Source organism: Panulirus ornatus, chromosome 43 (assembly GCF_036320965.1).
Source record: "Panulirus ornatus isolate Po-2019 chromosome 43, ASM3632096v1, whole genome shotgun sequence".
Classification (NCBI taxonomy): domain Eukaryota; kingdom Metazoa; phylum Arthropoda; class Malacostraca; order Decapoda; family Palinuridae; genus Panulirus; species Panulirus ornatus.
In genome coordinates this window covers 15,732,286-15,750,756 of record NC_092266.1, presented here as the reverse complement: position 1 = coordinate 15,750,756, position 18,471 = coordinate 15,732,286, and the positions used below count along the sequence as shown (strand labels likewise).

General features: G+C 43.3%; 1 protein-coding gene across 3 annotated transcripts in view; it reads right to left on the bottom strand.

Annotated features, from left to right (window-relative positions):
* Positions 1-18,471, bottom strand: part of spg (dedicator of cytokinesis spg) — a 392,951-nt gene that overhangs the window by 323,342 nt on the left and 51,138 nt on the right. For all 3 annotated transcript variants that reach the window (XM_071687033.1, XM_071687034.1, XM_071687035.1), the window contains exons 6-7: positions 14,663-14,747; positions 1,000-1,038 (exon numbers count right to left, since the gene is read on the bottom strand). In XM_071687033.1, the coding sequence (XP_071543134.1) occupies positions 1,000-1,038; positions 14,663-14,747 (124 nt within the window). The remainder of the gene's footprint in view (positions 1-999; positions 1,039-14,662; positions 14,748-18,471) is intronic.

Sequence of the window (18,471 nt, the reverse complement as noted above, 5' to 3'; positions counted from 1 at the left end):
TGATATATGGTAGCGAGGCGTGGCGCTATAGACAGAGTTGTGTGGGAGGGCGGATGTGCTGGAAACGAGATGTTTGAGGACAATTTATCCAAACCATTTCAACACACCCTCTTCTGCTCTCTCAACCACACTCTTTTCATTACCAAACTTCCATCTTCTGTGCAACCCTATGTATAGCCCATGCCTCACAACCATATAACATTGTTGGAACCACTATTCCTTCAATCATACCCATTACTGCCCTCCAAGATAACATTCTCGCCTTTCGCACATTCTTCAACGTTCCTAGTTTACAAAACACACATGCTCTAACTTAAGAGCCCACTAAACTAAAGGGTGGCTATTACCAGCCACACTATGTCAGTAACAGCAACCCAAACACACACATCTGACCTGTGCCAGGAATAGCACAAGAGTGGGATGTCACTGACATGAGCCCTTAACAAGCTTAGTCTTGGTGAATCTTTACCCACACACACATCAGAGATTATGCACCAAGCTGTATGAAGTTTGAATGAAAGACAGGCAGAGAATAGCAGACAGGAAAATTCAAAAGACAATAGAAGTAAACATTATCATGAAGAGTGTTAAAATTCAATCCAATTCTACTGATGGCTAAAAGTAACCTATGCCTTAACAAATGCAAAAACATAGTTGAGAACTTTCTGTGGCACTGACTTTTTGTCAGAAATCACCTAAAAAAGACGCGATTTAAAAATTTTGTTTTTGTAATTTGTAAACATTTATGACTGCTTCATAATAAAAATTCTTTATAAATCTTCATACAGCTCATACTCTTATTCAAAAAATATACTTTCTTAATGATTTCTGACAACTATTTTCAAGAGGATCTAATATCTAAAACAAAAGTTGGTATTCATTTCATTCAGCCATGAAATATTATATATGAGCACCCTAACTTGGCCTTCACCTAACAACACTCTACTTAAGAAATGTAAGCACTAGGCAAACTTAGCTAATACTTTATTCATATCTTACCTGGGGATGTGCCTGTGAAGCCTCGGCACTCTGAACATGCTGGAAGAAAAGAGTATACGAATCAAATCAAAATCATACAGCCAATCTAAAATCCCTACATGTAATTAGATATTTGCAATGAATGACATCTATCTATCTATATCTGATGCCCGTTCCCAACTCCCTCAAGGGTGTGGCCCTGGCAAGGCCCTGGCAAAAGTCTCCATAACTGTAGAGCTTTAGCGCCTCATCCTTAACAGACCAGGGACAGCAGGCAACTCTAATGCAGTGTTTTTCGAGGCTCCTATCTAATGTTCCTACCAACTACTTCTAACTAATTTTCCTGACTAATATTCAAAATCACTACCACTACTAGCGAATGCTACCAGATATTGCTCCTACCTTCTTCCACCATATGTTCCCACCTACTTCTTCTATCTATTGCTCTTACCATTTTGACAAAAGGCAGGGCGAGCAAAATGCGCTCACCAGAGGAAAATCTAGAGTTACAAAGAATGAGTTGTATGAGGTAAGTCTTGTCCAGGAGACTGTATATTTGTGGAGAGAACGCCAGGAGTCCACATGTAAGTGAGGCAGAAATAAAGACAACTATCTGGGTCAAAGAAATGAAACTTGACAACCACTGAAGTGCTGGCTCAATACGCATCCATAATTAATGCTCCCAATACGCAGACAGATGGTACTATGTATATATACATATATATATATTTTTTTTTTCATACTATTCGCCATTTCCCGCATTAGCGAGGTAGCATTAAGAACAGAGGACTGGGCCTTTGAGGGAATATCATCACCTGGCCCCCTTCTCTGTTCCTTCTTTTGGAGAAAAAAAAAAAGAAAAAAAAAAATGAGAGGGGAGGATTTCCAGCCCCCCGCTCCCTTCCCTTTTAGTCGCATTCTACGACACGCAGGGAATACGTGGGAAGTATTCTTTCTCCCCTATCCCCAGGGATAATTTTTTTTTTTTTTTTTTTTTTTATACTTTGTCGCTGTCTCCCGCGTTTGCGAGGTAGCGCAAGGAAACAGACGAAAGAAATGGCCCAACCCCCCCCCCCCATACACATGTACATACACACGTCCACACACGCAAATATACATACCTACACAGCTTTCCATGGTTTACCCCAGACGCTTCACATGCCTTGCTTCAATCCACTGACAGCATGTCAACCCCTGTATACCACATGACTCCAATTCACTCTATTTCTTGCCCTCCTTTCACCCTCCTGCATGTTCAGGCCCCGATCACACAAAATCTTTTTCACTCCATCTTTCCACCTCCAATTTGGTCTCCCTCTTCTCCTCGTTCCCTCCACCTCCGACACATATATCCTCTTGGTCAATCTCTCCTCACTCATTCTCTCCATGTGCCCAAACCATTTCAAAACACCCTCTTCTGCTCTCTCAACCACGCTCTTTTTATTTCCACACATCTCTCTTACCCTTACGTTACTTACTCGATCAAACCACCTCACACCACACATTGTCCTCAAACATCTCATTTCCAGCACATCCATCCTCCTGCGCACATCTCTATCCATAGCCCACGCCTCGCAACCATACAACATTGTTGGAACCACTATTCCCTCAAACATACCCATTTTTGCTTTCCGAGATAGTGTTCTCGACTTCCACACATTTTTCAAGGCTCCCAAAATTTTCGCCCCCTCCCCCACCCTATAATCCACTTCCGCTTCCATGGTTCCATCCGCTGACAGATCCACTCCCAGATATCTAAAACACTTCACTTCCTCCAGTTTTTCTCCATTCAAACTCACCTCCCAATTGACTTGACCCTCACCCCTACTGTACCTAATAACCTTGCTCTTATTCACATTTACTCTCAACTTTCTTCTTCCACACACTTTACCAAACTCAGTCACCAGCTTCTGCAGTTTCTCACATGAATCAGCCACCAGCGCTGTATCATCAGCGAACAACAACTGACTCACTTCCCAAGCTCTCTCATCCCCAACAGACTTCATACTTGCCCCTCTTTCCAGGACTCTTGCATTTACCTCCCTTACAACCCCATCCATAAACAAATTAAACAACCATGGAGACATCACACACCCCTGCCGCAAACCTACATTCACTGAGAACCAATCACTTTCCTCTCTTCCTACACGTACACATGCCTTACATCCTCGATAAAAACTTTTCACTGCTTCTAACAACTTGCCTCCCACACCATATATTCTTAATACCTTCCACAGAGCATCTCTATCAACTCTATCATATGCCTTCTCCAGATCCATAAATGCTACATACAAATCCATTTGCTTTTCTAAGTATTTCTCACATACATTCTTCAAAGCAAACACCTGATCCACCTGATATATTATCCCAGGGATAATATATATATATATATTATATATTTTATCTATTTATTTTGCTTTGTCGCTGTCTCCCGCATTAGCGAGGTAGCGCAAGGAAACAAACGAAAGAATGGCCCAACCCGCCCACATACAGATATATATACATACACGTCCACACACGCAAATATACATACCTATACATCTCAATGTACACATATATATACACACACAGACATATACATATATACACATGTACATAATTCATACTGTCTGCCTTTATTTGTTCCCATCGCCACCTCGCCACACATGGAATAACAACCCCCTCCCCCCTCATGTGTGTGAGGTAGCACTAGGAAAGACAACAAAGGCCCCATTCGTTCACACTCTAGCTGTCATGTAATAATGCACCGAAACCACAGCTCCCTTTCCACATCCAGGCCCCACACACTTTCCATGGTTTACCCCAGACGCTTCACATGCCCTGGTTCAATCCATTGACAGCACGTCGACCCCGGTATACCACATCGTTCCAATTCACTCTATTCCTTGCACGCCTTTCACCCTCCTGCATGTTCAGGCCCCGATAACTCAAAATCTTTTTCACTCCATCTTTCCACCTCCAATTTGGTCTCCCACTTCTCCTCGTTCCCTCCACCTCTGACACACATATCCTCTTGGTCAATCTTTCCTCACTCATTCTCTCCTTGTGGCCTAACCATTTCAAAACACCCTCTTCTGCTCTCTCAACCACACTCTTTTTATTTCCACACATCTCTCTCACCCTTACATTACTTACTCGATCAAACCACCTCACACCACATATTGTCCTAAAACATCTCATTTCCAGCGCATCCACCCTCCTGCGCACAACTCTATCCATAGCCCACGCCTCGCAACCATACAACATTGTTGGAACCACTATTCCTTCAAACATACCCATTTTTGATTTCCGAGATAATGTTCTCGACTTCCAAACATTCTTCAAGGCTCTCAGAATTTTCGCCCCCTCCCCCACCCTATGATTCACTTCCGCTTCTATGGCTCCATCCGCTCCCAGATCCACTCCCAGATATCTAAAACACTTTACTTCCTCCAGTTTTTCTCCATTCAAACTTACCTCCCAATTAACTTGACCCTCAACCCTACTGTACCTAATAACCTTGCTCTTATTCACATTTACTCTTAACTTTCTTCTTTCACACACTTTACCAAACTCAGTCACCAGCTTCTGCAGTTTCTTACATGAATCAGCCACCAGCGCTGTATCATCAGCGAACAACAACTGACTCACTTCCCAAGCTCTCTCATCCCCAACAGACTGCATACTTGCCCCTCTTTCCAAAACTCTTGCACTCACCTCCCTAACAACCCCATCCATAAACAAATTAAACAACCATGGAGACATCACACACCCCTGCCGCAAACCTACATTCACTGAGAACCAATCACTTTCCTCTCTTCCTACACGGACACATGCCTTACATCCTCGATAAAAACTTTTCACTGCTTCTAACAACTTGCCTCCCACATCATATATTCTTAAAACCTTCCACAGAGCATCTCTATCAACTCTATCATATGCCTTCTCCAGATCCATAAATGCTACATACAAATCCATTTGTTTTTCTAAGTATTTCTCACATACATTCTTCATAGCAAACACCTGATCCACACATCCTCTACCACTTCTGAAACCACACTGCTCTTCCCCAATATGATGCTCTGTACACCCCTTCACCCTATCAATCAATACCCTTCCATATAATTTACCAGGAATACTCAACAAACTTATACCTCTGTAATTTGAGCACTCACTCTTATCCCCTTTGCCTTTGTACAATGGCACTATGCAAGCATTCCGCCAATCCTCAGGCACCTCATCATGAATCATACATACATTAAATAACCTTACCAACCAGTCAATAATACAGTCACCCCCTTTTTTAATAAATTCCACTGCAATACCATCCAAACCTGCTGCTTTGCCGGCTTTCATCTTCCGTAAAGCTTTTACTACCTCTTCTCTATTTACCAAATCATTTTCCCTAACCCTCTCACTTTGCACGCCACCTCGACCAAAACACCCTATATCTGCCACTCTGTCATCAAACACATTCAACAAACCGTCAAAATACTCACTCCATCTCCTTCTCACATCACCACTACTTGTTATCACCTCCCCATTAGCCCCCTTCACTGAAGTTCCCATTTGCTCCCTTGTCTTATGCACTTTATTTACCTCCTTCCAGTACATCTTTTTATTCTCCCTAAAATTTAATGATACTCTCTCACCCCAACTCTCATTTGCCCTCTTTTTCACCTCTTGCACCTTTCTCTTGACCTCCTGCCTCTTTCTTTTATACCTCTCCCACTCATTTGCACTTTTTCCCTGCAAAAATCATTCAAATGCCTCTCTCTTCTCTTTCACTAATAATCTTACTTCTTCATCCCACCACTCACTACCTTTTCTAATCAACCCACCTCCCACGCTTCTCATGCCACAAACATCTTTTACGCAAGCCATCACTGCTTCCCTAAATACATCCCATTCCTCCCCCACTCCCCTTACCTCCTTTGTTCTCACCTTTTTCCATTCTGTACTCAGTCTCTCCTGGTACTTCCTCACACAAGTCTCCTTCCCAAGCTCACTTACTCTCACCACTCTCTTCACCCCAACATTCTCTCTTCTCTTCTAAAAACCCCCACAAATCTTCACCTTCGCCTCCACAAGATAATGATCAGACATCCCTCCAGTTGCACCTCTCAGCACATTAACATCCAAAAGTCTCTCTTTCGCACGTCTATCAATTAACACGTAATCCAATAACACTCTCTGGCCATCTCTCCTACTTACATACGTATACTTATGTATATAATTATGTATATACTTATGTATATCTGCCGGGAAGCAGACAGAGAACGATCCATCCTCACGCACACACACACACACACGCACACATATATATTCTTTTTTTTTTGCTTGTCGCTGTCTCCCGCGTTTGCGAGGTAGCGCAAGGAAACAGACGAAAGAAATGGCCCAACCCACCCCCATACACATGTATATACATACGTCCACACACGCAAATATACATACCTACACAGCTTTCCATGGTTTACCCCAGACGCTTCACATGCCCTGATTCAATCCACTGACAGCACGTCAACCCCGGTATACCACATCGATCCAATTCACTCTATTCCTTGCCCTCCTTTCACCCTCCTGCATGTTCAGGCCCCGATCACACAAAATCTTTTTCACTCCATCTTTCCACCTTCAATTTGGTCTCCCACTTCTCCTCGTTCCCTCCACCTCCGACACATATATCCTCTTGGTTAACCTTTCCTCACTCATTCTCTCCATGTCCCCAAACCATTTCAAAACACCCTCTTCTGCTCTCTCAACCACGCTCTTTTTATTTCCACACATCTCTCTTACCCTTACGTTACTTACTCGATCAAACCACCTCACACCACACATTGTCCTCAAACATCTCATTTCCAGCACATCCATCCTCCTGCGCACAACTCTATCCATAGCCCACGCCTCGCAACCATACAACATTGTTGGAACCACTATTCCTTCAAACATACCCATTTTTGCTTTCCGAGATAATGTTCTCGACTTCCACACATTCTTCAAGGCTCCCAGGATTTTCGCCCCCTCCCCACCCTATGATCAACTTCCACTTCCATCGTTCCATCCGCTGCTAGATCCACTCCCAGATATCTAAAACACTTTACTTCCTCCAGTTTTTCTCCATTCAAACTTACCTCCCAATTGACTAGACCCTCAACCCTACTGCACCTAATTACCTTGCTCTTATTCACATTTACTCTTAACTTTCTTCTTTCACACACTTTACCAAACTCAGTCACCAGCTTCTGCAGTTTCTCACATGAATCAGCCACCAGCGCTGTATCATCAGCGAACAACAACTGACTCACTTCCCAAGCTCTCTCATCCACAACAGACTTCATACTTGCCCCTCTTTCCAAAACTCTTGCATTCACCTCCCTAACAACCCCATCCATAAACAAATTAAACAACCATGGAGACATCACACACCCCTGCCGCAAACCTACATTCACTGAGAACCAATCACTTTCCTCTCTTCCTACACGTACACATGCCTTACATCCTCGATAAAAACTTTTCACTGCTTCTAACAACTTGCCTCCCACACCATATATTCTTAATACCTTCCACAGAGCATCTCTATCAACTCTATCATATGCCTTCTCCCGTTCCATAAATGCTACATACAAATCCATTTGCTTTTCTAAGTATTTCTCACATACATTCTTCAAAGCAAACACCTGATCCACACATCCTCTACCACTTCTGAAACCACACTGCTCTTCCCCAATCTGATGCTCTGTACATGCCTTCACCCTCTCAATCAATACCCTCCCATATAATTTACCAGGAATACTCAACAAACTTATACCTCTGTAATTTGAGCACTCACTCTTATCCCCTTTGCCTTTGCACAATGGTACTATGCACGCATTCCGCCAATCCTCAGGCACCTCACCATGAGTCATACATACATTAAATAACCTTACCAACCAGTCAATAATACAGTCACCCCCTTTTTTAATAAATTCCACTGCAATACCATCCAAACCTGCTGCCTTGCCGGCTTTCATCTTCCGCAAAGCTTTTACTACCTCTTCTCTGTTTATCAAATCATTTTCCCTAACCCTATCACTTTGCACACCACCTCGACCAAAACACCCTATATCTGCCACTCTATCATCAAACACATTCAACAAACCTTCAAAATACTCACTCCATCTCCTTCTCACATCACCACTACTTGTTATCACCTCCCCATTTGCGCCCTTCACTGAAGTTCCCATTTGCTCCCTTGTCTTACGCACTTTATTTACCTCCTTCCAGAACATCTTTTTTTTTTTTTTTTTTTTTTTTTTTTGCCACTGTCTCCCGCGTTTGCGAGGTAGCGCAAGGAAACAGACGAAAGAAATGGCCCAACCCCCCCCCCATACACATGTATATACATACGTCCACACAAGCAAATATACATACCTACACAGCTTTCCATGGTTTACCCCAGACACTTCACATGCCTTGATTCAATCCACTGACAGCACATCAACCCCGTTATACCACATCGCTCCAATTCACTCTATTCCTTGCCCTCCTTTCACCCTCCTGAATGTTCAGGCCCTGATCACACAAAATCTTTTTCACTCCATCTTTCCACCTCCAATTTGGTCTCCCTCTTCTCCTCGTTCCCTCCACCTCCGACACATATATCCTCTTGGTCAATCTTTCCTCACTCATTCTCTCCATGTGCCCAAACCACTTCAAAACACCCTCTTCTGCTCTCTCAACCACGCTCTTTTTATTTCCACACATCTCTCTTACCCTTACGTTACTCACTCGATCAAACCACCTCACACCACACATTGTCCTCAAACATCTCATTTCCAGCACATCCATCCTCCTGCGCACAACTCTATCCATAGCCCACGCCTCGCAACCATACAACATTGTTGGAACCACTATTCCTTCAAACATACCCATTTTTGCTTTCCGAGATAATGTTCTCGACTTCCACACATTCTTCAAGGCCCCCAGAATTTTCGCCCCCTCCCCCACCCTATGATCCACTTCCGCTTCCATGGTTCCATCCGCTGCCAGATCCACTCCCAGATATCTAAAACACTTCACTTCCTCCAGTTTTTCTCCATTCAAACTCACCTCCCAATTGACTTGACCCTCAACCCTACTGTACCTAATAACCTTGCTCTTATTCACATTTACTCTTAACTTTCTTCTTCCACACACTTTACCAAACTCAGTCACCAGCTTCTGCAGTTTCTCACATGAATCAGCCACCAGCGCTGTATTATCAGCGAACAACAACTGACTCACTTCCCAAGCTCTCTCACCCCCAACAGACTTCATACTTGCCCCTCTATCCAAAACTCTTGCATTTACCTCCCTAACAACCCCATCCATAAACAAATTAAACAACCATGGAGACATCACACACCCCTGCCACAAACCTACATTCACTGAGAACCAATCACTTTCCTCTCTTCCTACACGTACACATGCCTTACATCCTCGATAAAAACTTTTCACTGCTTAAATGTGCCTAAATGTGTGTGGATGTAACCAAGATGTGAAAAAAGGAGAGATAGGTAGTATGTTTGAGGAAAGGAACCTGGATGTTTTGGCTCTGAGTGAAACGAAGCTCAAGGGTAAAGGGGAAGAGTGGTTTGGGAATGTCTGGGGAGTAAAGTCAGGGGTTAGTGAGAGGACAAGAGCAAGGGAAGGAGTAGCAATACTCCTGAAACAGGAGTTGTGGGAGTATGTGATAGAGTGTAAGAAAGTAAATTCTCGATTAATATGGGTAAATCTGAAAGTTGATGGAGAGAGGTGGGTGATTATTGGTGCATATGCACCTGAGCATGAGAAGAAAGATCAAGAGAGGCAAGTGTTTTGGGAGCAGCTGAATGAGTGTGTTAGTGGTTTTGATGCACGAGACCGGGTCATAGTGATGGGTGATTTGAATGCAAAGGTGAGTAATGTGGCAGTTGAGGGAATAATTGGTATACATGGGGTGTTCAGTGTTGTAAATGGAAATGGTGAAGAGCTTGTAGATTTATGTGCTGAAAAAGGACTGATGATTGGGAATACCTGGTTTAAAAAGCGAGATATACATAAGTATACTTATGTAAGTAGGAGAGATGGCCAGAGAGCGTTATTGGATTACGTGTTAATTGACAGGCGTGCGAAACAGAGACTTTTGGATGTTAATGTGCTGAGAGGTGCAACTGGAGGGATGTCTGATCATTATCTTGTGGAGGCTAAGGTGAAGATTTGTATGGGTTCTCAGAAAAGAAGAGTGAATGTTGGGGTGAAGAGGGTGGTGAGAGTAAGTGAGCTTGAGAAGGAGACCTGTGTGAGGAAGTACCAGGAGAGACTGAGTACAGAATGGAAAAAGGTGAGAACAATGGAAGTAAGGGGAGTGGGGGAGGAATGGGATGTATTTAGGGAATCAGTGATGGATTGCGCAAAAGATGCTTGTGGCATGAGAAGAGTGGGAGGTGGGTTGATTAGAAAGGGTAGTGAGTGGTGGGATGAAGAAGTAAGAGTATTAGTGAAAGAGAAGAGAGAGGCATTTGGACGATTTTTGCAGGGAAAAAATGCAATTGAGTGGGAGATGTATAAAAGAAAGAGACAGGAGGTCAAGAGAAAGGTGCAAGAGGTGAAAAAAAGGGCAAATGAGAGTTGGGGTGAGAGAGTATCATTAAATTTTAGGGAGAATAAAAAGATGTTCTGGAAGGTGGTAAATAAAGTGCATAAGACAAGGGAGCAAATGGGAACTTCAGTGAAGGGCGCAAATGGGGAGGTGATAACAAGTAGTGGTGATGTGAGAAGGAGATGGAGTGAGTATTTTGAAGGTTTGTTGAATGTGTTTGATGATAGAGTGGCAGATATAGGGTGTTTTGGTCGAGGTGGTGTGCAAAGTGAGAGGGTTAGGGAAAATGATTTGGTAAACAGAGAAGAGGTAGTGAAAGCTTTGCGGAAGATGAAAGCCGGCAAGGCAGCAGGTTTGGATGGTATTGCAGTGGAATTTATTAAAAAAGGGGGTGACTGTATTGTTGACTGGTTGGTAAGGTTATTCAATGTATGTATGACTCATGGTAAGGTGCCTGAGGATTGGCGGAATGCGTGCATAGTGCCATTGTACAAAGGCAAAGGGGATAAGAGTGAGTGCTCAAATTACAGAGGTATAAGTTTGTTGAGTATTCCTGGTAAATTATATGGGAGGGTATTGATTGAGAGGGTGAAGGCATGTACAGAGCATCAGATTGGGGAAGAGCAGTGTGGTTTCAGAAGTGGTAGAGGATGTGTGGATCAGGTGTTTGCTTTGAAGGATGTATGTGAGAAATACTTAGAAAAGCAAATGGATTTGTATATAGCATTTATGGATCTGGAGAAGGCATATGATAGAGTTGATAGAGATGCTCTGTGGAAGGTATTAAGAATATATGGTGTGGGAGGAAAGTTGTTAGAAGCAGTGAAAAGTTTTTATCGAGGATGTAAGGCATGTGTACGTGTAGGAAGAGAGGAAAGTGATTGGTTCTCAGTGAATGTAGGTTTGCGGCAGGGGTGTGTGATGTCTCCATGGTTGTTTAATTTGTTTATGGATGGGGTTGTTAGGGAGGTAAATGCAAGAGTTTTGGAAAGAGGGGCAAGTATGAAGTCTGTTGGGGATGAGAGAGCTTGGGAAGTGAGTCAGTTGTTGTTCGCTGATGATACAGCGCTGGTGGCTGATTCATGTGAGAAACTGCAGAAGCTGGTGACTGAGTTTGGAAAAGTGTGTGGAAGAAGAAAGTTAAGAGTAAATGTGAATAAGAGCAAGGTTATTAGGTACAGTAGGGTTGAGGGTCAAGTCAATTGGGAGGTGAGTTTGAATGGAGAAAAACTGGAGGAAGTGAAGTGTTTTAGATATCTGGGAGTGGATCTGGCAGCGGATGGAACCATGGGAGCGGAAGTGGATCATAGGGTGGGGGAGGGGGCGAAAATTCTGGGGGCCTTGAAGAATGTGTGGAAGTCGAGAACATTATCTCGGAAAGCAAAAATGGGTATGTTTGAAGGAATAGTGGTTCCAACAATGTTGTATGGTTGCGAGGCGTGGGCTATGGATGGAGTTGTGCGCAGGAGGATGGATGTGCTGGAAATGAGAGGTTTGAGGACAATGTGTGGTGTGAGGTGGTTTGATCGAGTGAGTAACGTAAGGGTAAGAGAGATGTGTGGAAATAAAAAGAGCGTGGTTGAGAGAGCAGAAGAGGGTGTTTTGAAGTGGTTTGGGCACATGGAGAGGATGAGTGAGGAAAGATTGACCAAGAGGATATATGTGTCGGAGGTGGAGGGAACAAGGAGAAGAGGGAGACCAAATTGGAGGTGGAAAGATGGAGTGAAAAAGATTTTGTGTGATCGGGGCCTGAACATGCAGGAGGGTGAAAGGAGGGCAAGGAATAGAGTGAATTGGAGCGATGTGGTATACCGGGGTTGACGTGCTGTCAGTGGATTGAAGCAAGGCATGTGAAGCGTCTGGGGTAAACCATGGAAAGCTGTGTAGGTATGTATATTTGCGTGTGTGGACGTATGTATATACATGTGTATGGGGGGGGTTGGGCCATTTCTTTCGTTGTTTCCTTGCGCTACCTCGCAAACGCGGGAGACAGCGACAAAGTATAATAAATAAAATAAACATATATATATATATATATCCCTGGGGATAGGGGAGAAAGAATACTTCCCACGTATTCCCTGCGTGTCGTAGAAGGCGACTAAAAGGGAAGGGAGCGGGTGGCTGGAAATCCTCCCCTCTCATTTTTTTCTTAATTTTCCAAAAGAAGGAACAGAGAAGGGGGCCAGGTGAGGATATTCCCTCAAAGGCCCAGTCCTCTGTTCTTAACGCTACCTCGCTAACACGGGAAATGGCGAATAGTTTGAAAAAAAAAAAAATATATATATATATATATATATATTTGTTCTCCATCTCCTGTACAGCTAGGTAGCACTATAAATGGATCTGGCAGCAGATGGAACCATGGAAGCGGAAGTGAATCATAGGGTGGGGGAGGGGGCGAAAATCCTGAGAGCCTTGAAGAATGTGTGGAAGTCGAGAACATTATCTCGGAAAGCAAAAATGGGTATGTTTGAAGGAATAGTGGTTCCAACAATGTTGTATGGTTGCGAGGCATGGGCTATGGATAGAGTTGTGTGCAGGAGGGTGGATGTGCTGGAAATGAGATGTTTGAGGACAATATGTGGTGTGAGGTGGTTTGATCGAGTAAGTAATGTAAGGGTAAGAGAGATGTGTGGAAATAAAAAGAGCGTGGTTGAGAGAGCAGAAGAGGGTGTTTTGAAATGGTTTGGGCACATGGAGAGAATGAGTGAGGAAAGATTGACCAAGAGGATATATGTGTCGGAGGTGGAGGGAACGAGGAGAAGTGGGAGACCAAGTTGGAGGTGGAAAGATGGAGTGAAAAAGATTTTGAGTGATCGGGGCCTGAAAATGCAGGAGGGTGAAAGGCGGGCAAGGAATAGAGTGAATTGGATCGATGTGGTATACCGGGGTAGACGTGCTGTCAATGGATTGAATCAGGGCATGTGAAGCGTCTGGGGTAAACCATGGAAAGTTGTGTGGGCCCTGGATGCGGAAAGGGAGCTGTGGTTTCGGGCGTTATTGCATGGCAGCTAGAGACTGAGTGTGAACGAATGGGGCCTTTGTTGTCTTTTCCTAGCGCTACCTCGCACACATGAGGGGGGAGGGGGATGTTATTCCATGTGTGGCGAGGTGGCGATGGGAATGAATAAAGGCAGACAGTGTGAATTGTGTGCATGTGTATATATGTAGGTGTCTGTGTGTGTATATATATGTGTACATTGAGATGTATGGGTATGTATATTTGAAATGCCTCTCATACCCTTTCATTGCTTACTCGATAAAATCACCTCACACCACATAATGTCCTCAAACATTTCTTTCCCAAAATCTCCATCCTCCTTCACACAAAAATCATCTACAGCCTATGCCTTGCATTCATATAAGTTGTTGGGGATAATATACCTTCAAACATACCCATTTTGCCCTCCCAGATAATGATCTCTCTTTCCACACATTCTTTAATGCTCCCAGAACCTTCACCTCCTCACCCATCCTGTGATTCACTTCAGTTTCCATTGTTCTATTTGCTGCGATGTACACTCCTTGGTATCTAAGGCAATTTACTTCCTCCATATTTTCTCCATTTGAATTCATACCCCATCTAACCTGTCCCTAAACCATGCTAAACCTAATAACCTTGCTTTTATTCACATTTACTCTCAGCTTCTTCCTTTCAGACACATTGTTCTAAACTCAGTCACCAATTTCTGCAGTTTCTCACTTGAATCTACTACCAGTGCTGTATCATTAGCAAACAATAACTGATTAATATCCCAGGCCCTACCATCCTCTAAAGACTGCATAATTGCCATCATACCAACCATAAACAAATCAAATGGCCATGGTGACATCACACACCCCTGAGGCAGATCTACCTTTGCTTGAAACAATTAACTCATGAATGAAATTTTTTTTTTTTTTTTTTATACCTCGTCGCTGTCTCCCGCATTTGCGAGGTAGCGCAAGAAAACAGACGAAAGAATGAAAATATAAAAGATAAAAATGTCTGAAGAATATCTGCAATATTTGTATGTTAAAATAAGGGGCCTAACGCCCAACTAAATCAGGCCAAAGAAAAAATGTACATAATCATACAAATAATAACGAAAATGAATGCAGGCATACCACTTGATGAAGTTCTACTACGCTGACAGCATCAGGATCTACCATCTCACCATCCACACGTGGTACAAGGTCCAAACCTAGTTTCCTGAAATAAAAATATATATTCTTTATTCATCTACTTATCTATTATACTTGATCTCTGTTTCCCCATCGGCAATGTAGCGCAGGAAACAGACAAACAAATACCCATGCACTCATATACACACATATATACATACACGCTCGTGCATGAACATATATATTTATCAATTCATTATAATTTGTCGTTGTCTCCCGCGTTAGTAACGCAGCGCAAGGAAACAGGCAAAAGAATGGCCCAACCCACCCATATACACATGTATATACATGCATAACCACACATGCACATATACATACCTATACATTTCAACATTTTGGGGTGAAGAAGGTGGTGAGAGTAAGTGAGCTTGGGAAGGAGACCTGTGTGGGGAAGTACCAGGAGAGACTGTGTACAGAATGGAAAAAGGTGAGAACAATGGAAGTAAGGGGAGTGGGGGAGGAATGGGATGTATTTAGGGAATCAGTGATGGATTGCGCAAAAGATGCTTGTGGCATGAGAAGAGTGGGAGGTGGGCTGTTTAGAAAGGGTAGTGAGTGGTGGGATGAAGAAGTAAGAGTATTAGTGAAAGAGAAGAGAGAGGCATTTGGACGATTTTTGCAGGGAAAAAATGCAATTGAGTGGGAAAAGTATAAAAGAAAGAGACAGGAGGTCAAGAGAAAGGTGCAAGAGGTGAAAAAAAGGGCAAATGAGAGTTGGGGTGAGAGACTATCAGTAAATTTTAGGGAGAATAAAAAGATGTTCTGGAAGGAGGTAAATAGGGTGCGTAAGACAAGGGAGCAAATGGGAACTTCAGTGAAGGGCGTAAATGGGGAGGTGATAACAAGTAGTGGTGATGTGAGAAGGAGATGGAATGAGTATTTTGAAGGTTTGTTGAATGTGTCTGATGACAGAGTGGCAGATATAGGGTGTTTTGGTCGAGGTGGTGTGCAAAGTGAGAGGGTTAGGGAAAATGATTTGGTAAACAGAGAAGAGGTAGTAAAAGCTTTGCGGAAGACGAAAGCCGGCAAGGCAGCAGGTTTGGATGGTATTGCAGTGGAATTTATTAAAAAAGGGGGTGACTGTATTGTTGACTGGTTGGTAAGGTTATTTAATGTATGTATGACTCATGGTGAGGTGCCTGAGGATTGGCGGAATGCGTGCATAGTGCCATTGTACAAAGGCAAAGGGGATAAGAGTGAGTGCTCAAATTACAGAGGTATAAGTTTGTTGAGTATTCCTGGTAAATTATATGGGAGGGTATTGATTGAGAGGGTGAAGGCATGTACAGAGCATCAGATTGGGGAAGAGCAGTGCAGTTTCAGAAGTGGTAGAGGATGTGTGGATCAGGTGTTTGCTTTGAAGAATGTATGTGAGAAATACTTAGAAAAGCAAATGGATTTGTATGTAGCATTTATGGATCTGGAGAAGGCATATGATAGAGTTGATAGAGATGCTCTGTGGAAGGTATTAAGAATATATGGTGTGGGAGGCAAGTTGTTAGAAGCAGTGAAAAGTTTTTATCGAGGATGTAAGGCATGTGTACGTGTAGGAAGAGAGGAAAGTGATTGGTTCTCAGTGAATGTAGGTTTGCGGCAGGGGTGTGTGATGTCTCCATGGTTGTTTAATTTGTTTATGGATGGGGTTGTTAGGGAGGTAAATGCAAGAGTCCTGGAAAGAGGGGCAAGTATGAAGTCTGTTGGGGATGAGAGAGCCTGGGAAGTGAGTCAGTTGTTGTTCGCTGATGATACAGCGCTGGTGGCTGATTCATGTGAGAAACTGCAGAAGCTGGTGACTGAGTTTGGTAAAGTGTGTGGAAGAAGAAAGTTAAGAGTAAATGTGAATAAGAGCAAGGTTATTAGGTACAGTAGGGGTGAGGGTCAAGTTAATTGGGAGGTAAGTTTGAATGGAGAAAAACTGGAGGAAGTGAAGTGTTTTAGATATCTGGGAGTGGATCTGGCAGCGGATGGAACCATGGAAGCGGAAGTGGATCATAGGGTGGGGGAGGGGGCGAAAATTTTGGGAGCCTTGAAAAATGTGTGGAAGTCGAGAGCATTATCTCGGAAAGCAAAAATGGGTATGTTTGAAGGAATAGTGGTTCCAACAATGTTGTATGGTTGCGAGGCGTGGGCTATGGATAGAGTTGTGCGCAGGAGGATGGATGTGCTGGAAATGAGATGTTTGAGGACAATGTGTGGTGTGAGGTGGTTTGATCGAGTAAGTAACGTAAGGGTAAGAGAGATGTGTGGAAATAAAAAGAGCGTGGTTGAGAGAGCAGAAGAGGGTGTTTTGAAATGGTTTGGGCACATGGAGAGAATGAGTGAGGAAAGATTGACCAAGAGGATATATGTGTCGGAGGTGGAGGGAACGAGGAGAAGAGGGAGACCAAATTGGAGGTGGAAAGATGGAGTGAAAAAGATTTTGTGTGATCGGGGCCTGAACATGCAGGAGGGTGTAAGGAGGGCAAGGAATAGAGTGAATTGGAGCGATGTGGTATACAGGGGTTGACGTGCTGTCAGTGGAGTGAATCAAGGCATGTGAGGCGTCTGGGGTGGACCATGGAAAGCTGTGTAGGTATGTATACACGTGTGTGGACATGTGTATGTACATGTGTATGGGGGGGGGGGGTTGGGCCATTTCTTTCGTCTGTTTCCTTGCGCTACCTCGCAGACGCGGGAGACAGCGACAAAGTATAAAAAAAAAAAAAAAAAAAAAAAAAAAAAAAAAAAAAAAAAAAAAAAACATTTCAACATATGCATACACAGACATATGCATATATGCACATGTACATAACCATGGAAAGTTCTGTGGGGCCTAGATGTGGAAAGAGAGCTGTGGTTTCGGTGCATTATTACATGACAGCTAGAGACTGAGTGTGAACGAATTTGGCCTTTGCTGTCTTTTCCTAGCGCTACCTCGCGCACAAACGGGGGGAGGGGGTTGTTATTTCATGTGTGGCGGGGTGGCAATGGGAATGAATAAAGGCAAACAGTATGAATTATGTACATGTGTATATATGTATATGTCTGTGTGTGTGTATATATATGTATATGTTGAGATGAATAGGTATGTATATTTGCGTGTGTGGACATGTATGTATATACATGTGTATGTGTTGGGCCATTCTTTCGTCTGTTTCCTTGCGCTACCTCGCTAACGCGGGAGACAGCAACAAAGTGAAATAAATAAATAAAATTCATATTCATACTTGCTGCCTTCATCCATTCCCATCACCACCCCACACATGAAATGGCACCCCCCTGCCCGTGCACGCGCGTGAGGAGGTAGCATGAGGAAAAGATAACAAAGGCCACATTTGTTCACACTCAGTCTCCTGCTGTCATGAGAAATGCACCGAAACCACAGCTCCCTTTCCACATCCAGGCCCCACAAAACTTTCCATTGTACACCCCAGATGCTTCACATGCCTTGGTTCAATCCACTGACATCTCAGTATATCACATAATTCCAATTCATTCTATTCCTTGCACAACTTTCACCCTCCTGTATGTTCAGGCCCTGATCCCTCAAAATCTTTTTCACTCTATCCTTCCACCTCCAATTTGGTCTCCCACTTCTCGTTCCCTCCACCTCTGACACATTATACCTCTTTGTCAATCTTTCCTCACTCATTCTCTCCATGTGGCCAAACCATTTCAATACACCCCCTTCTGCTCTCTCAACCACACTCTTTTCATTACCACACATCTCTCTTACCCTTTTATTACTTACTCGATCAAACCATCTCACACCA